The sequence below is a fragment of the Biomphalaria glabrata genome, chromosome 5, assembly GCF_947242115.1.
Source record: "Biomphalaria glabrata chromosome 5, xgBioGlab47.1, whole genome shotgun sequence".
NCBI classification, from domain to species: Eukaryota; Metazoa; Mollusca; class Gastropoda; family Planorbidae; genus Biomphalaria; species Biomphalaria glabrata.
The window spans coordinates 36926433-36947256 of NC_074715.1; the positions used below are offsets into that span (position 1 = coordinate 36926433).

The following is a 20824-nucleotide window of genomic DNA, read 5'->3' on the forward strand; positions in this document are numbered from 1 at the left end:
GAATAAGATTCACAATATAGAATTAACATACACAATACAGAATTAGGGTTTCTACTCTATGGCACCAACTTTGAGGTGGTGACATTACCTATCACCCCCCTTTTGAAAAAAATTTTGAAGAAATTTTTTTCAGCTTGACGACATAATTATCATAAGTAGGATCAATTGGAATTCTTGGGGTCTATGAAATGTTCAATTGCTGAGTTCAAATAGAACTACAAACTTGAAATAAAATATATAATATGACAGTGTTACACAAAATATTTGCTGAATCAAAAAAATTCATACAAGGGCAAAATTCTCTAATTCATCATATTCTTGTAAGGCAATTCAAATAATTCTCTGAGTCAAATGCTTAACATCCCAAATAATTCTTTACATGTAGTTCTAATATATACATCAATATTCAAATGTGTTCAATATTTACAAGTCTTTTTCATAATAATATGTGCAAAGTGTGACAAAAATTTCAATGACAATCTCCTATGTCACAATGTGAAAAATTAATACAAGTTTTTATTCACAATATCTATTTATAAAAAAATCTTTGACACTATAGAAATGTTAGAAGTCTGGTTTTTGACACCAATAATACAATATGTATAAATCATGTAGAAAATGTTACAAGTAAGTCTCAATATGTAAGTGATAAGTATAGAAAAATTAAAAATATGTGTCAAAATTCAAGATCAAATTGATTAATGATCATTGTTACAAATTCAATGTATCTGTTTACTTCAATATGAGGTTTGACATCTCCATAAAAAATTGTTGTGCATTAATATTACACAAGTAAATATGTATAATTCAAGTATCAAAATATTGGATCAAAAGTATCAACATGAAATCAAAATAAATATCTTTCATAGTGCTTGTTGCATGCACCTTATGTTTCAATTAAGTATTTCTCCATATGACAGTTCAAATAATTTGTAGCTAGTAATGGCAAAAGTTTAATGTTACATTGTTTATCAAATAATTATTGTGTACAAAGTTCAAAAAAATCTTTAGTCAAAAAAAGATTCAACTGAGAAAATGTGTCAGTTGTGATACAATCTTTGAGTTTACATTAATTTGTTCAAGCATATATATACAAGCATAACATCATAATGGTTTAGTTGTATTCATTTTAATCTGTTGTGAAAAAATGTGTAAGTCCAATTTAAAAGAATAATATCAAGTGTCTCTTTCAGTACTTGAAATATCAAAAAGTTTGTACAACAATCTTCTTGTTTACATCAATACAAAAAATATAGTCCATAAGAATAGTTTGACAAAAATGTTTTCAAAAATACAAGTGTATGTCAATATTTCATTACACTAATTGACATTGAATAAATAAGTTACATTATGAATCAATCTCCTTTTTCAATAGTATTGAAAAATGTGACTAAGTTATATAATTGTGATAAATGACATAGTAAAAAAATTCCAATCTTGTTTATAATAGCTGTAGAAAAAAATTTGTCACAGTTGTTCTCAATACAATGGGAAAAAATAATGTTTACATTGTATGGAAAAAAATTAAGCTAGGTACTGAATAAGTTTGGAAAAAATTCAATGTTTGTTTACATTGTTGAGTACAAAAATGTTATTCTTGTTGACAAAAGAATGTGAAAAAATGTTGGTTACAATGTAGTAATCAAATTCCAAAGTTTGTTTACAAATAGAGTTTTTTAAAAAAATGAAGTCTTAGTTCTAGTTCAATGTTTACAAATAGTACTCAATGTTTACAAAATAATGCTCAATGTTTACAGAATAATGCTCAATGTTTACCAGATGCGATGTATTAAGTCAACAACACTGATGTTAATTGTGAGTCCCTTAATTGGTGTTCCGTATATTTTATGTAATAACTCTTTGTAATGGCCAAAGTTTTTTTATTTGTACCCACATTGACTCTCCAAGTTCTGGATGTTTCCAAACTTTTTTATATCCAAAATCACAAGTTATATCTTGTACTATTTGAAAAATTTCTTTCTGAAAATCAGAATCAGACAGGTCATAAAACCATATTGTTTTATGTATTACTGGCTTTTGATGCACTTTGACTTTTGGATAAGATCCAATAATTACTGGACTGATAGTATTTTCAAGTACTACAACTTTTATTTTCCCTTTTATAAATGGTGATTTGATTTCAGCAATGGCAGTTTTACATTCTATCTTTCTAGAGTTCGGTAAGGTTACAATGGCTATATCATTCAAATAATCTTCTTTTTCTACTAAATTGGGCTCTACAAAAGTGATTGTGGATTCTTCATCAACTATGCATACAACATCCTGATAATTGACTTCTAGATCATATACTTCTATCTGTTTGCTGTTTTTAAATGTCAAGGCTAATATTTCTTCTGTTATTATTACTTTAGGTGAGCTAGTGTTAATGTCATTTTGTATTTCTTGTTTTTCAGCTTTATCTTTATCATCTATTTGTATTTCATCTGTTTGTATTTCACTATCATTTGTTTGTGTGTTAATTGTTTGGCAATCTTTATTTAGTTTAGATGCTTCTGTTAGCAAATGAGTTTGACATTCTACATCTATTTTATTTGTATTTGTAATTGACAGATTATGTTTAGTTGCTTCATGTATACTGACATTGTTGTAATCATGTGAATTAGTAGTTGATGCTAACTCAATGTTTTCTTGATTCACACTATTAGCCCATTTTACTAAGGCTTCTTCTGACAGTTCAACTATATTCTCTATGTTCCCTATAATTAGTTCTTCAGCTGGGTTGTTCATTACTATGGCTTTGTGTTGACCAGTGAACCATGGCGATTCAATGAAAACTAATGCTGTTTCACATTCTTCCCATAAGTCTTTATTTGCATAAGTCAGAGTGACCTTGTCTTTTAGGATCTGTTCAGGTTTTACTAGTGATTTCTTTACAATGATTGAGGTGCAGCCGCTGTCACGTAATGCATATACCTTAATGCCATCCACATATGCAGGATACACTTTCAATTTGGCTAATTTTGTCTGTATATATGCTACTGTTTCATATTCTATTGGTCTTTCAGTTGCTACAGCTGCTATGTTTTGTCTGGTATGATTGTTATTGTGGTAAGTATGTTGTCTGTCTTGAAATTGATCTCTTCTAGACATTCTGTTGTTTTGCCATCTTCTGTTTGTTTGATGTGATCTACTGTTAGTTGGACTGTAGCTTTGCCATGTTCTTCTGTTATATTGTTGTTGATAGGATCTATTAAAGTTAGGACTGAAGCTCTGGAAAGTTCTGTTATCTCTTCCATATTTATGGTTTCTATTTACATATTGCTGTTTTTCTGATGCCATTCTCTTTCTGCACTCTGCTTTGGTGTGACCCAATATGCCACAGAAAAAACATTGTATGCTCTTGGCATATTTAAATTTATTTGTAGTTCTTGGATGGTTTTCTGTCACTGTTGCAGCTACATTGTATAATTCCCTTTTGTCAATGGTGATGTTTGGGTGTGAGTCTTTGTATGTTGTTAAGTTTGATATCAATTCAGCTTCATTTTTTATTTTTCTCTCCTTCAGGAATGAGAATGCTGCATCTGTAACATTAATTAAGACGTTCTCAATGAGAAAGAAATCTAAGATCTGTTTGGGGTCATCTAAGTTACAGTTTGCGAGTTGTAGCCACTTTGTCATGTTCTGGCGCATGTCATGCACTGTTCTTTTTAAATCTGTATTCTTTGCTAGTTTTAGTTCCCTAAAAAGTTTTCGATAGTGCTCCTCCGTTTTGCCAAAATGTTCAATAAGTCTTTGTTTTACTGTGTTGTAGTCTTTTCTTTGCTCCATAGTTAGTGTGTCGATGATGTTTAGTGGTTCACCTCTTAGGTTAGCTAGAAGTTGTTGAGCCATTTGTGCACTATTCATATTTGCTGTTTGACAGATGTATTCAAATTGAATAATGAAATTTTCTAATGTGTCTTCTTTTGGATCAAAGTTCCTAAATTTGCTATGATACTGATGATGAGATGAAGTTTGACTTGCTGAATTGTCTTTATTTTCTTTTGCTAGCTTGGCCATTTTTTCTTCATGTTCTTTTAATTTTATTTCATGCTGGCGTTCTTTTTCTTTCTCTAAGTTTTCTTGTTCTTTCTCTCTCAGTCTTCTTTCATGTAGCCTTTCTTCCCGTTGCTTGTCTTTTTCTACTCTAATTCTATCTATTTCAATTTTAATGAATGCAGCTCTATCATCTTCTTTTAACTTTAGTTTATCCACTATCTCTATTAGTTTTTCATACTCAGCCATTTTCAAAGATTCAAATTAGTAATATAGTTTATTAATAGATATGTGTACACAAAAAGGTAGTTGTAAATGAATATTGTACAATAAATACTTATTATTGCTCAAATAGTAATTACAGGTAATAGTAGATATATATTTTGTGCGAAACAATTGAGGTTATGAGGTATCTTAAGTTATTCTTGGTACTTTGTCTAGTTCGTAATGTAATACTTTACTGATCAATTATGTGATTATGTATTTTTAGTATCTCCACTTGCAATGTAAAAATTTATTGCAACAAGTAATTCACAATTATGTGAGCCTTATTAGTCTGATAAATAGTGATCAATGTATCAATAGTATCAAAATAGTTCAATGTGCTCAAAGTATATATTATATACAATCAATCTTGTCACAATCTCAAATCAAAATATATCACATAGTGTATCAAGTGTGTAGTGTAGTGTTGATAATAATAAAAAATAGGTTGAAATAAGAAGTAAAATAAATATATATATATTAATAAGTAATTAGACAAACATAAATACACTATAGATACTAAACAGTCTGCTTTAAAGAGACATTACAAGATAGTAGAAATAGTAGACAAAAGAATTACAATGAGAAATAACTATGACGCAAAAGAAAATTCAACAAATGTAAACAAGACAATATCAATACAAGAGTTTAACAATATGATAGATACTTGACGAAATACAAACTTAACTAATACAGCTATACGATCAAGTATTTACTTTATCTAAAGAGTCCCTACCAATACCTGGATGCTTACTTGAAAAAAATATAAATGCTCAGACTCAATAGATAATTAAATTTAGTCCCTAAAGTCAAATGTATATATAAATACAAATGTAAACAATGAAAAAAAATTGTGGTGTAGTTCAAAGAGAACTAATCAATACTGATAATACTAAGGGTAATTAAAGTTACTTCCCTTAAATATTCACTTGATGCTTGACTTGTACATAAAGTTCCGGTGATGCTCCACATAAAATATGTCCACAGTACAGTTCATAAGTAATCCACTTGCTAAATCCGCAGCACAACGGTACAGTTCATAAGTAATCCACTTGTTAAATCCACAGCACAATGGTACAGTTCATAAGTATTCCACTTGTTAAATCCACAGTACAATGGTACAGTTCATAAGTAATCCACTTGTTAAATCCACAGTACAATGTTAAATGATACGGTACTCAAGTTCTTGAACAACAGTAATCCAATATATGTATATATTCATATGTTTGACAGATAATCCATTAAACAATTCATATAGTTGACAAGTAATCCAATAAATAATTCATGTGCTTGATAGGTAATCCACTGTTTTGTACAGTTGCTGAAACAAATATAAATAACTAAAAATGACCTTAGGTAGTGACGACAAGAGAGGTCTAAGAGTGAGAGCGCTCTCTTATTAAATGTGCTGTTAGACAGCGACAATATGAGTGTGTCATTAGAATTATGACGAGCACTCGATGTAGATGATTCTTGAATATGTCAGCTACTTCGACTGACCATATATCAGCTGTCTTCAAACGATGACTTGAATGACTTGTAGTACTAGATTTTCACCCACACCGGTTGTAGTATCACGGTTGTCTAGTTTCACCCACACAGGTTGTAAGATCAGGTTGTCTCAGCATATCATGTTTGATCTCTTTCGCTTAGGATGTTAAAAAGTAACTTTGAACAATGCTGTGCTCCTAAAGCTATCTCAACTGGTGTAAAAATACAACCACATAAATCAGGCTTCCAGATAAATGACACTTAGGACAGTAGTCAACTGGAAAAGTTGAAAATACAGCTCACACAGGAACAGTTCAAATTGTTCAGTTCATCACAGATGAAAAAATAGCTTGCTAATGGTAACTGTGTCATGGCAGGTCAACATGACATGTAGTAGTAGATCTACATACCAAGTGTGTAGTCAAAAAATTTAATAAATTCTGGATTAGTTGCAATTCATGTAAAGTTCAATCTTGAAGTACAAGTTAAAATAGTAGGCACAGTTTACTTTCAATTTCAGCTCTGTTTTTTGTTAGTAGTGTTAGACTAGCTGAAGATTATAATAATGTCACTCTTGGATCACGTGAATCTCACTTGAAAAATTGTGTGCTGGTCTCAATAAATGTAGATCTAGGTCATCTCTATAATGTTGAATGTGTCGCTGAACGACCAAATGAGAAAAATAGTAGAGTCTATAATAATCAGGTTTTAGCTTTCTTGCTCGTTGAGTGGCGTCATGTGTAAACAAATATTTTTTAGAGTTACTTTTTCATGTGTTAACTAAATAGTTCACTTGCCAACTTCAAAAATATCCGTATAAATGTTACTGTAAGTCACTGTAGTATTAAAATATTTCTGACAGCAATAGGAAAAAAATTCTTGACTTGTTCCTCTGGTGCTCATAAATCCTTTAAGTTAGTAGATCTGACACTTCTGATATCATAAAATATCGTTTGCTGACACTTCTGACACTATAAATGCTGTTTGCTGACACTTCTGACACTATTAAATGTCGTTTTCTGACAATAAATGACTTGCACTTTGGACACTTCTGACACCAAAAATGTCGTTTTCTGACACCACTTCTGACACCATTAAATGTCACTGTGTGATTTTATATGTTATGAATGTGGCTGTGGTTATCAATGTAGGCGTGGTAGTGACATTGGGTTCTTGTTACAAATCACAGAATAATGAAACGACGCTGGGTGTAGCAGACACAAGTTTAAGTTTAATATAACACCACATAATGAATACACCATACAATTCGACCCAGGGATGGTCAGTATTAATCCAACAGTAATATACGAATATCACAACTTAGTACTTATTCTATAACCAACTACTTTAAACATCTAACTCTACTGCTTATATCTTAAGTGACTCAATACAAGTGCTTGCTACAAGATCTCTATGTGGACTGACTGCCTTTAACTCTCTGGTTCACCTAAGGTCAAAAGTGTTCACTTTAGTGCAACATGGGTTGTGAATAAGATTCACAATATAGAATTAACATACACAATACAGAATTAGGGTTTCTACTCTATGGCACCAACTTTGAGGTGGTGACATAAGTAATAACTTGATCAAAAATATTTGCCTCCCTTCCCAAGCTTAAGTTTTAAATTGTTTTCTCTCTTTGAATAAAATGTTTGCAATATTCTCAGTTTGGCAAAAGTCTTGAGGTTATTTTAATGAGTAGTTAGTTGGTTCTTTCTTTTGTTTATGAATGAATGATTGGCTCATAATTAGTCATGTGATCTGAACTAGATTATGCCAAAAAATGTATAAAAATGCTTTATCTAATGATCTGAGAGTTGTAAAATGAAAAGATGATTGTAGTATCAAATATTGCATTGCTGAAAATATTATATGAGGTTTTCTTTACAAATGAAATTAGTCATTCTTCTGTATGATGAAATCATCACCCTAATGGTTCTAGAAGTAGGTAGCCGAATGTTATGGTATCAGATGTTCTCTCACCTGTCCACTAGACTGACCAGCAGTAGACTTGTCATCAGCCATGGAATGTTTGCTAACCATGCCAAGAAACTGTTCACACTCACCTGTTAATAAAAATTCATCTGACAAATGTATATTGTAATATAAAAGAAACAAATATTGGAAATCAGTTGTGAATTGATAAGTGTGATCAATTGAAAACTGTGCCTATAGAAAAAGCTTTGAAATGTGCAGTGCTCACTAAACTACAAACTCATCAAGTAAAAAAAACAAAATACTCCTTCTTCCCTAGTGCTATTAGAGCATGGAATGGGTTGCCTGAGCTAGCCAGGAAAACCAGTGACTTGGCAGAATTTAAGTCATTGGTTAATATGCATGACTAAATGCATGACGCGTAGGACGTAATCATCTTCTTTTTTGAAGTAACGTCTGTATTATATAAGATAAGATAAGGTAAATGTAATAAAATACTCAGAAAGACACAAAGATAAAGGTGCATTCCTCGTCCCATATGCTAGGACAAATTTGTACAAATGCTCCTTCTTCCCTAGTGCTATTAGAGCACGGAATGGGTTGCCTGAGCTAGCCAGGAAAACCAATGACTTGGCAGAATTTTAGTCATTGGTTAACATACATGACTAGATGCATTTATTACTAATTGTATTACTGATGTGAATTTCTAGTGTCATTGAAATATTAAAAGAAAAAACAGAACAAAGGAATGAAATGTTGATAGGATATATATAAAACATAAGTATACTTTACCATTCACAGCATTTATTATTAATACTTTCAGCTTCTTGTTCTTGCCAAGTATTGTGTTGACAGGGTCGACTAATGTTAATCTCAGTTTTTTATTAGGCTCATACAGGCCATCATCCAATATAGAGAACTGCCATGTAGCTTTAGACTCTCCTGAAATATTGATTAATATAAATCATTGAAAAATAATTTACAAATAAAAAATAAAAAAATAATTTTGAATTGGAATTAAAAGTTTCAGCTTCAAAATAATCCAAGGTAAGATCAAACATCTAGTAGTTCAAAATATTTGTCTCATCAAAGGCAAATATCCATTTAACCAATGTTAGGTTATTAGATATAATAGGTACATAGCATTAACTTAATAATAGGCACAATGTTATGCATTTTTTAAAGATTTTTTTTTTATTTTCAATGACAGTACACAATAAGTAAAGCAGGAAGATTTGAAAGCATAGATGGAAGAATTTTGTTTTTTTGTATTCCGGCTGTTACCATCCCTTCTTTAAATAAATCTTATTTTTTAAACCTATGCATATGTTAATAAGGCAAGTTTTTAAAATTTTACATTGAAATGTCAACTCTTCTTATAGCTGGCTGCAGCTGTTAAATGAGCTTTCATTTTTCATATAAATGTAACCATTGTATCTTATTTCTTTTTCTTTAGAACTAAATACATTCAATTATGAAAATGCCAGTAAACACAGTTGCCTGTATTTTCCTAAGCAGTTCTATACCACAAACTTAATGCCCAGACTCAACTACAAACAACCAACCATTAAAACATATTTGCTAAATAATACCTTAACAAAAGAATCAAATCCACTGGAGCTCAAAGTAGGCACTCTCGAAACAAATGAAATCTATCCAAAAAACAGCTATTGATATATATATATATATCAATGGATCGGCCTTCAAAGCCACCATCAATGCTGGTCCTGGTGCCTTACTGGTCTTCCCCAAAAATAAACACTTTGAAATAAGTGCACCCTGTGGCGATTACTGCTAAAACTTCCAAGCCAAAATTGAGGCAATTACCATATCATTACAGACAGTGGAAAACAAATTATATGAAGGAGTGCAATCATCATCAGATATTGTTGTCTTTACAGATTCCCAATCCACTCTGCAAGCACTTAACAGCAGCACCTCAAACAGCCCAAGAGAGTTGACAACACTAATTGTGATAATCTATCAGATGATATCAAAATTAAATATCAATACTACTACAGTGGATCCCTGAACACATTGGCATCATGGGAAATGAAAAGGCAGATAAACTATCAAAGGCAGGATCATCTATGGAACAAAGAGATAGACCTGTTAACTACATCACCCTAAGGTCAATCTTAGTCAACAATCACAAAGAGGAGTGGCTCAACCAATGGGCATCAGGAAACACAGGCAGAGCAATGTAAAAAGAAATGACTATGCCTAACAAACTGGACAGTATTAACTTCTTCCACTGCAAGGAACAATCTACAATTTTCCAACTAAGAACAGGACACACACCTCTGTTAAATTACCATCTGAACAAAATTAATTCCACACAACTTCCCCTTTGTAGACACTGCACCCACCCTTATGAAACCGTAAACCACATCCTCTTTGAATGCCCCTTCCTAATCCTTCTTAGGCAGACCCTACTTCCACTACAGCCCAACATAAACAACACCCTGTACGGCAGTGCTGAACAACAGAAGAAAACAGCACACTATTTTTTCTTGGCACAGTCTGCAAAAGAGCTCACAGCTCAGCAGCAATAAAGCTGGCTAGAAGAAGAAGAAGAAGATACCACAAAAAAAAGATGTTGGCTTTAATTTGAAGCTTATTACTAAGGTTAAACATTCCTTTTTTTCATTATATATATTTCAGATGTTTCAGACATGAAGATTTTTACGTCTTAGCTCAAACCTCCTGCAAGATGGCAGAAGTTAATAGCAGTTGGCAGCAAGCAGCATTAAAACTCAAGACCATCACGATGACAGTCCAAAGTGCATGCCACATGATTGGGTTTCTGTATGGTGGTTTCTAGGTAAGTTTTAAATCCAAAGTTCTGTTTAAATAAAAATTAGGTGCATATCCAGTTCTTAACTGAATATATTATGAATAAGCATCTTTTCTGGTTGTCTATTCTATATTTTCTAAAAACTACCTGAAGCAAAGTTAATCTGTTTCATGGCGCCTGGAGTAAAGTCTATTCCTTTCTTTGCAGATTGTTCTCTTAAGGTTATACCAACGGATGCTGGTTGTGCCAGGTTTCCAGACCTAGTCACTGTGACATACAATATGCCAACATTTTCACAGGCCACTATTTCATCTCTGTCAAACTGTGTCCTTGACCAACTAAACACATAGCTGAAATGATTACAGACAAAAATATTTTTTCAAGAAATCTTATCAAATAAAAAATAAAGAAAGCTAAAATTTTATTAAATATATCTACTAAAACGTTACATAAGATTTATAAGAAACAAATAATTTTTAAACACATATTTCTTTTAATTAGTTTAAACATCTTTGCTTATGTTCTTTTCTTTAATATTAAATATTTCTATTAAATAATAAAATAATTCCAACAAATCTGGTCTGTATTTATTTTGACTATCATCAATCAGATTAACAATGTTATTTTATTCATTTGAATACAACAAATTATATAACAAAGTCATACTGTTGTCCATCTAACACGTTCCCTCGAACGTCTTCTATTCTAAAACTGAAGGAATCAGCAAAGTGTTCTGCTTGGTGGTCCAGGATGTAAACTAAACTACCGTCATCCACATCTTTCTGGGTAAATCTCCTCCTAACGTAAAGTTTGGCCTGCGTATTCTCAAGATGTCCATATTTTGGTAATGTTGTCATGACATAATGGAGACTGGCACTATTGAAATATAGAAAATCATAAAGTATTTGAATAATTAAAAAAAACCAAAACAATGCAGAACATTATTAGCTTAAAAAGAAACAAGGCAGATCTTTATAAGTAAGACTTAACAAATGGCTATTTTTTAAGTATTATTTCAAATAGAACTCTTGATCCCAATAACTGGTAAAGAATTCATTATTATATTACTATATAGTAAAACTATTAATAAAATATGCATTGATTTCTAAATTAGATGAACTAAAACAATGAAAGACCTGTCCGAGTCAGTATCCACAGCCCTCAACATTTTAGTGGTCAATTTGTATCCATATCTTTGTCTGCCTAAGTGTTGTAACAGGTCTGGACTTTTATTGACCACTAATCTTGGTGCATCCTCCACAAGAGGCTGGATAAATATACTGGACAGAGAAAATCATGTAGCAGTGAGAACATGAAAGTAAATCAGAGTGGCAATTTTCTTAGGTTTTGGAATTTCAGACAACTTAGTTTGTTGTATTTAAATTTTAGTAGTTAAAATTCAAAATGTTTATTTACCTGTCACCATTAGATATTGCATTAATGATAATAAGGAGCTATTTAGAATACTTTTTTTTCTTGTGTCGGTAAATACTTAAAATATATTTTATAGTCATATTTTAGTTATCACTAAAATTCCATTTGTTAGATTATGAATTAAAAAAAAAAAAAATAAATTTTTAAAAAGATCACATAGTTTAAAATTATTTAAAATCTTAGCAAAATATACTGAAAGCATAACATACAAATCAACTACAACTAATAATATTTTTAACATTTTTAACCAATTTATAGTTTGACCTTTGTTTTACTAGAATAAAAAAAAAATAATGTATTGTTCCATAAACTTATAGGCTATCTTTCTACAAAGTTCTGCCAACCTCTCCCCTCTAATGATTACTTTGATGGTTGTGGTTCAAAGTATAAACAGAAAGAATTATTTTATGAAGGGCTACTATTCAGTATCACAAATTTTAAACTATTTTAATGTTATCTATAAAAAACACACACACACACTTGTTTACCTCATCATGGCTGGTTGTGTCTGGAGTGTTCCATTTATGAGGAATCCCTCATGTCGCCCATCGGTCAGTGTGAAGAGGAAGTTGTCTAGCCCTAATAATGTATAAATGTACAAAGAGATTAAGGGAGAGAACACAGCTTATCAATGTATAAGTTCCACATGCTCACTTTGTCATGTAATTAGCAGAGTGTGGGAGGACAGATGACAGACTTATGAAACATGGTTAAGTGGGCAGGTAAAATTGGCATGGTTACTGTTTATAATACCAGAGCATAAAACACCTGGATTTCAATCAAAACTGCTTCTCTCCTCCTCTAACTTTAAAAAAAAATTGTTTATTATCAGTGAACAAATTCCACAAATGTTACAGGATAAGGTAAAAAAAAAATGGATGAAAAGAATGTCCAACTTTAATCATTAATGAAGTCAAGTGTTGAGAGATTCACTAATTTTGAGACTCAAGAGATGAACTGCATCTTGTTGAAACAAAAACCAACTGCTTCCTTGCAAAGCTACAATAACATTCCAGGGCCAATTTATATACACATGTATGTTAAAAATGTTGCATCATTAGCCACATAGTACATTTGGTTTGCATAAAAATAAAGCCATAATTACTTGCCTGCTTTGGATCCATCACTTTCATAAGAGATAAAGCCAAGGTCAACATCATTCTGAGTGAAAGCATTTGTGATCTGTACACCTCGGTTAAACAATCTGCCATAAGTAGGAGGCTTGGCAATGACAAAGGAAATGTTATGAGCAGCAGTGTCAGGGTCTGTAGCCTTGAGATGAGCTGGGGTCAAAGGTTCCTCTGTACCCTGAAATTAGTTACAGATTATAATGTATAATTATAATGAATTTGATACACATAATAAGGCTTGTCTTTGAGTCCAAAGATTAGTGATGAATGCAGTATTTCCCATTGCTGCCCAGCACCAGCTGTGACCTACATATTTTGCTTGATACACATAGACATTAAAAAATTAAATTAAAAAAAATTTAAGAGCTATCAGGGTGAATAAAAAATTTGAATTTGTTACATTAAAACTCATTTTGAGAAACCTCTTTAAAATAAAGCACAATTATCAAACTATCATTTATACTTGCAGTTGCATTTAGATCGAATCAGTCATAATAAATAATAAATTGCTGATTGGAAGTTATCTGGATTGAAAACTTATAAAAGCATAGTCTGTTGATCAGACTTACTATATCCAGTTTAAATGATTAGAAAAAAGAGAATTAGAAAGTCTCAAGGATTAATAAAATATCTAATTGCTTCAATAATTTCTACATTAGACCTATATGGATGAACATCGTAATTGGTAATTTTGTTAATATACAATGTTAATGTGATAGAAGAGATTATCAACCTGGAGGACCTCCAAAAGCTTGTTGGAAATCAATGATGGTAGGACCCTGTCCATCGGCTGAATGTTTATCTTGAATTCTCCATCTCTGGCAACACTTAGGCCATTGGTGACAGTGAATGTAAAAGAGTCATCTGTGATGTCATTTTTGGTTAGGTGATTATAGACCACCCTTTGTGATGTGATGTCTGACTGAGTGAAACTGCTGATGGGGACAAAACGTTTCTTGATGTTCTCAATCTGGCCTGGAAAAGGCAAATAAAAGGTTTACTTTAAATCTGCTTAACTTATTCAAGAATACATTATTAAAAGATAATATGTTGAGGTGTAGCCAAATAAAAGGGCCACTTCAAAATAATTTACACTAGTCTATTGATTCAAAAATTTTTAAATGAACAACATACAGTTGAACAATTATATATATGTCAATTAAAAAGTAATCAAAGAAGTTGTAATTAATAACTTTAGTATTTTCAAAATAAAAAAAAATATTATAAGCTTAAGCACATAATGAATCTTAACACTTATTTAACTTTAACAAAAATTAGGATATGATATAATTACCTAATCTTGGTGGACGAATGATGGCAAAAACAATGTCTTCTGCCTTTGTGCTCTCATCTGTTGCACTTAAATTTGATGTGCTGATAGCCACCCGCTCACCTTCTCTTACAACCATCCCTTTGTTCAGCACAGCAATGTTGGCCTTCTTGGTGTTTCTGATCTTAATCTCAAAGGTCTCCTCATGACGCTTATGTGTGCCATCTGTGAGAACAAATACAAAATTGTCTTTTTCTGTGTCCCCAAGACTAGTGGTGTGGATGTACCTGATTCGGTTTTGGTCCAAGTCTGCCTGGGTAAAGTTACTTCCCATCTCCAGATCCTCACACTGCAATTCTAATGCAGGGGCCTGTGGTTCAGGGCAGAACTGCAAAAAGCCTTTCTCTGGTGTCTCCACTAGAACAAAGGCCAATTCATGGTCATCATTGTCCTCATCCTGAGCCTGAAGAAAATTGTTGGTGATTTGGGCATAGTCCCCATACTCCAGTTCCATACCTGTATTTTTAAAAATCTCTGGACGTTCATCATTTTGCAGTTTGACTGAGATATTGCAGACAGCTTTGACTTCATGCTTTCCATCAGATACAGTGACAGCAAATTTGTCACTGAAGACTTCCGAGCCATCATGTTTGTACAGCAGCTGGAGCCCATTATGGATCTCTTCAATTGTGACCACCTGAACTTCTGACTCAGCCAGCCCTCTACGTGTGTTGACTAACAAAACAATTTTGCCATGAGCTGGGGGCTGGGAGATGGAAACTTTGAGCTGATCTTTGGGCACATCAAGATCTATGGCATCTAGCATGGATGGACCAAGAACCATGCTGCCTCCTTCAGTTATGCTGAAATCATTCAGCATTAGGTCAGGAGGTTCATCATTGGCTGGAACTATTGTTATCCTTATTGTCCTTAAATCAGAATTTAACTTGCCATCACTAGCATAAAATTCAAACTCATCTCTGACAGGCTCAACACCTTTATGATTGGCCTGCACATAGTTGATGGAGCCATCCAGAATATCTCCATATGTAAATGAGTTGATTCTGACACCAATGTTTTTTTTATCTGAGCCAGGAGATGGTTTAGTGTTTTCAATATATCCCCACTGAGGCTGTTTAGTAATCATAAACAGTATCTCTTTTGTTTTTGAGTCAGGGTCTGTTACTGTGAGAACCTCTTGGCTAAACCTAAAAGATTCCCCCTCAGCAACAAAGACAGGATTTCCCAATGTGATCTCTGGCTTTTGGTTATTCACTGGAGTGATGGTAATGTTCAGATCATACATTGGCATGTCAGATGTGGCTACAAAGTTTTGATTCGAAATGATGAAAGTTGCATAGTCCTTGAGGATTGAAGTTCCAATCTCCCCACTAGTGTGAAGAAAGCTAACATGTCCTGCTTTCACATCACCTTGAGTGAATTTTGTAGCAGGCTGACCTTTTAGTTGTAGAACTCCATATCTGAAATGTTATATTGTTATTCTTTAATGTAGTGTATGTTATATTTACAGGGATAAGTAAAGCATCAAAGACTGTATAGACATGTTTAACTGCAACCATTAATGAAGGAAAGCTTATGTTAAGGTGACATTATTTTATTACCTGTGCTATAAAAATAAGTGGAAAATTAGAGCCAAAATATGGACTTATAAAATATATTTTTAAATTTTATGACTCTAAGACAGTAAAGATAGCCAAAAGAAATGTCAATAAAACAAAAATAAACATGAAAAAAGATATGTAATATGGTGCTATCCTTTCTGGCCAATTTCTTATAAAGGAAAACCCACCTTGGCTGTTTGACAATTAGGAATACAAGTTTGTCGTTATTTGAATCTCCATCAGTGGCAGCAACAATTCTGGTTGTTATGGTGGCCTCCTCTCCTTCTGAAACAATTAACTGTGGTCTTAAGTTTTTTGACAATGTTGGAGTTTTGTCTGCCACTGGCACAACCTGCAGAAATAAGGAGTAGGCTTTCTTTAAATTACACCTTTATGATCAACATGAATCGATATATTAAGTCATTCCTAATTATTTTTTAAGCTTAATTTTTTTTCGTGAGAAGAATTTTTGGTGACATTGCTATCAGAGTAATCAGAAGTTAGTTTTATCTCAGACTAACTCTTAAATAAAAAACTTAATTACAAAATAAATGAGGAAGAAAACCAAAGAGCTCATTTGAGTAAAAAGGCCATGAATTGCTGCCTGTGGTAAGCACTTTGCTTTGTTGTCTCAATGGTTTCATGTTCAAGCCCTGCTACCACTTCCTTTTCATCCAGGAGGTGGTTTGGGCAAGGACAGAATAATATTCATTTTTGAAGAAATGTCTCAACATCAAGACAAAATATGCATATAATGATGTGGCACTTTTTTCAAATGTATTTCCTGAACAACTGTAACTTAACTGGACTTTCATAAAACCCTACTTGTTCCTAGTTTCTAGTTGTTAGCCAAAACTGAGGAGAGATGTATGCATTCTACAATACCTGTATAGAAAGAACTTTGGTAGCTTGATTCATGCCGTCTGTCAGTGCAAGAGTAAAAGTGTCAAGAACAACATCAGATCCATCATGGAGGTATCTGTAGGCACACAAAATAGTGTAAAATTATAATTATTGTATTAATGTAAATGCTTGGGCCTTGAATACTTCAAAGAAATATTTAAAATATTTAGTAAAATAACAGTAAAAATCCATTTTCAAAAAATCTTTAAATCAATTTTAGCAAACATCTAAAAAATCTGAGAGAAAAAATGTGCTTACCAGTTTCTACACAGGCCTTAAAACTTAAAAACGAATTTCTCAAGGTACCAGTATTTAGAAAGCACAATATAGTCTAATCTTAATTTACTCATATAAAACATTGAATTTGTTTCAAGAAATCTTACCAGAAAAATATTTGTTCTTCAAGACAAATCTTTGGAGAAATAATAGGTTTCAATCTAAGGCTACAACATCCACAGTTAAAATGGTAGCACACCATACCATTACCTGATGCGTTTCTTTTGCAGGTCTTCATAGAGAAAGGAGGAACCAGTCTTTAGCATTCTGCCATCATTTTGGAGCGTGCCATACTTTGGTGGAGCATCCAGAATAAACTTCAGTGAAGTCACAGGGGTATCCACATCCACTGCTGACAGCTGACTGGTAGTGATGCTCAGTATGCCTCTTTCTTCCACAATCAGTTTGTTGGTCACAAACTCTGGAACATGGTTGTTCACTGGATTGACCTTCAATCAAGAAAACAACAGTTCTAGATTTTGAGTCTGATATATACATCCCAGATTAAAAAAATCTCATTTACTTTGCAACATAGAAATGATTAGTCTCAACTTTAACCTTTGTCTAATTTGACCATTAGTCTCTGACCATATGTCTTTAATTTGACCATATGTCTCAGACTATATGTCCTCGTTTGATCATGTGTCTCTAATTTAAGACCTATACTGTTGTGACTAGCAAAGAATTATCAGCTTGAATTCTCTATAAAATTTTATTTCATGTCCTAACAAATTAAAAATCTTTTAATATAATATAAGTAGAGTGGCTTAAGGAGTGCCAAAAGAAAATTTAAAAATCTAAAACCTGTTTTTAAATTGTTAAAATAAAAACAAAGAATTCTAAAAATGTGCTCTTATCTTCTGAAGATAGTTAGTTGAGTTTGTCAATTTTTTCATTTTTCTGATCTTTCCCCAACTTGAAATATGTAACAAGTAGGCTAGAGGTGCACATGAAGCTTAAAAACATCAATAAAACTGGACTGACACTTTAATATTTTAAGACAGGAAGTTAGACATCATAGAACTTGAATTTCTGTTTCAGTCTCTGGAGTGGAGGCTGTTTTCAAAAACAGGTCAGCCAAAGAAATATGAAATGCAGAAGTTTAACTTCTAAAGAAATAGTTTGATTATACAGTCTGTGGTTACTTTTCATGAGTTTTGAGTTTTTATATAACACAGCATAATAATAAGCATTAGTTAATTCATAGTGGATAATTGGTTAAGAGCTTGGCTTCCTAACTGAGGGCTCTTGGGTTTGAATCTCTGTGAGGACTGGGATTTTGAATTTTGGGATTTTTTAAGACACTTCTGAGCTCACCCAACTCTAATGGGTGCTTGACTTTAGTTGGTGGTTGGTCATTGTGCTGGCCATACGTCACCCTCATTAACCATCAGTCAAAAAAAAACAGATAACCTTTACATCATCTCCCATATAGATTGCAAGGTCTGAAAGGGGAACTTTACTTTTAATACTTAATTCATGAACAAATGATGTCTTGAAAGGACATGAATGGTCTCATTTTAATATTATCAGCTATAAGTTATTTTAGAACTAATAGTAGTACTATTTTTAAAAATAGCTTGCTAAAAACTACAACTGGTTTCTGCAACTTTTATAAATCACTTTAGCTAAGCTTAACCCAAAAATTATTTTTTCCATTTACATGAAATTTGATTAGTAAGCTTAACTTGGAATGAAGGCATATGGAACTAATTAAAACGTAAGTCTTTCTTACTTCTATATCAAATGTTTGTCCATAAAGTTTGTTACCACTGCCATCTTCCACTGTGTAAGCCAACCTGACCAGCCTGGACTCTGGACCTATGTCATTGGTAGGAGGTATGTAGGCAATCTTTTGTTGATCTATGTCAGCCTGGGTGAATTTGATAGCTGTTGAAAAGTTTTTTTTAGAACAGTTCATTATTTTTTTAAGAGCATTCTACAATGTAGTGCTACAAATATTTATAATTTCCACTGCATTTGTAGTTTCTTAATTCCACAATTAGTAAACTGTAAGTGATGAGACAGAATGTTAGGCTTCTAAGTTATTTCTAATTAGTATTTATGAAGAAAATAAAACAATATTTTCCTTATTATGCAGTCTGACAACAAGGTTCGATTCTAGCCGTTTAGGATATAACACAATTCAACGCTGAGACTTTTGATATAAATAAATGTTAACATGATACAGCAAAGTTTAATGTTAACCTTATAATATAACAAGGTTCAACTCTAGACTCAGCCCATCTGCTAGCCTTATAAAGTAACAAAGTTCAATTCTAAACTCAGCCCACCTACTAGCTTTAATACAATGAAACAAGGTTCAACTCTAGACTTAACTCACCTTGAGGAGCATCAACAGTTTTGTCAACTTTGGTCAAATTGTGTGTGGCCACGAGCCTCCCAGCATCCCTCTCCCCCCTATTGTAGACAAAGTAAGGTGGAGTCGTGATGGTGTAGGTCAAATCTTTGGGTGGAGACTCCACATCTGTGTAGCGGAGTTCAGTGGACTTAATGTAACCAATGCTGGTTTCTTCCACGTACATGATGCGTTTAGCTGAGGATGGTGAAGACTAGACACATGGATTTTTTTTAAAGTAATGTCTATAATATATAAGATAAAATAAAATAAGACGAGAAGTTTCAATAATAATATTTGTAGGCGTTCGTGTGCCGCATAAAACGATGCGGCACTTATGCGGCGTGCCAACCCTTCTGTAATTCGCCCACCCCTGCACTAAAGCCATAGACTCTAGTGTAGGCCTAATGCATGTTTTATACCTTTGTGTTCCATTCAACGTACACTAATAAAGGTAAAGGTATTTCAATTTTATTTGCTACACACATTTCCTCATGGATAATAAAGATTATTAATATTTAATAAAAAAAAACAAAAAAAGAGGAATGGGAGACCTAACAATGAGAACTTGACAGAACAGTTTCGCTTTTTTTTTTTTTTATGTATGATTTAGAATTAAGAATCTCCATCTGCTAATATACGGGGGAAAAAAACCGTTTCCGGTTGGAAGTAAATTAAATAAATCTGTGGACAGATAACTGTGTATCGTTTACCTGACGATGCCTCCTCAGTGTATTTGCGTCGTTAGTGAGTAGTCTCCCCCTAGACTTATCTAACTGCCTCATCCAGCATTCCACTAAACTTACATAGACTGAGTTAAAGTCTACATAAAATGTCTAAGGACAACACTTATTACGCTCAAGTCTTCCTAGCACAGGATATATATATATTTTTTTAAAGCAGACTTTTTATGTCACCTATTTAGAAAGAGAGGTAACCCGTAAATTGCGTTTCTCAGTGCTTGTAATCGTTGCTGAGATTAAATTATTGTTCCTTTCCCCGACGCCATTTAATAAGGAAAGCAGTTTTCCCCTGACGATAGAGGTCTGACGCCCCCTGGCGACCAAGCCAATATGAGAAAATTAAGAAAGGAGAAGGGAGGAAAAGGCCAGGGCAGTCGCTGAGAAATTGTGATGCCCCGGGGCTAATGGATACTCCAAGAGCTGTGTTGTGGCATGATCGCAGGAAGAAGGAGGGGCTCGCCACGGGAAGATATTACAATCAACTCAATGGGCAGTTCCGAATTAGTACTTCACGTCCTTCTAGTATTTTGATTGACTCTACGAGCTAACACACTGTTTTGCAGAGAATCAATTGTATTATTGATATTGAAAGTTGAAATAAATC

General features: G+C 33.0%; 1 protein-coding gene across 7 annotated transcripts in view; it reads right to left on the bottom strand.

Annotated features, from left to right (window-relative positions):
• Positions 1 to 20824, bottom strand: part of LOC106059813 (FRAS1-related extracellular matrix protein 1-like) — a 158407-nt gene that overhangs the window by 7890 nt on the left and 129693 nt on the right. For all 7 annotated transcript variants that reach the window (XM_013217518.2, XM_013217503.2, XM_013217510.2 and 4 more), the window contains 14 exons: positions 19463 to 19675; positions 18854 to 19008; positions 17329 to 17567; positions 16825 to 16918; positions 16128 to 16291; positions 14342 to 15798; positions 13781 to 14022; positions 13027 to 13225; positions 12406 to 12496; positions 11620 to 11763; positions 11150 to 11359; positions 10631 to 10833; positions 8479 to 8628; positions 7735 to 7817 (listed from right to left, as the gene is read on the bottom strand). In XM_013217518.2, coding sequence (XP_013072972.2) covers positions 7735 to 7817; positions 8479 to 8628; positions 10631 to 10833; positions 11150 to 11359; positions 11620 to 11763; positions 12406 to 12496; positions 13027 to 13225; positions 13781 to 14022; positions 14342 to 15798; positions 16128 to 16291; positions 16825 to 16918; positions 17329 to 17567; positions 18854 to 19008; positions 19463 to 19675 — 3644 coding nt within the window. The remainder of the gene's footprint in view (positions 1 to 7734; positions 7818 to 8478; positions 8629 to 10630; positions 10834 to 11149; positions 11360 to 11619; positions 11764 to 12405; positions 12497 to 13026; positions 13226 to 13780; positions 14023 to 14341; positions 15799 to 16127; positions 16292 to 16824; positions 16919 to 17328; positions 17568 to 18853; positions 19009 to 19462; positions 19676 to 20824) is intronic.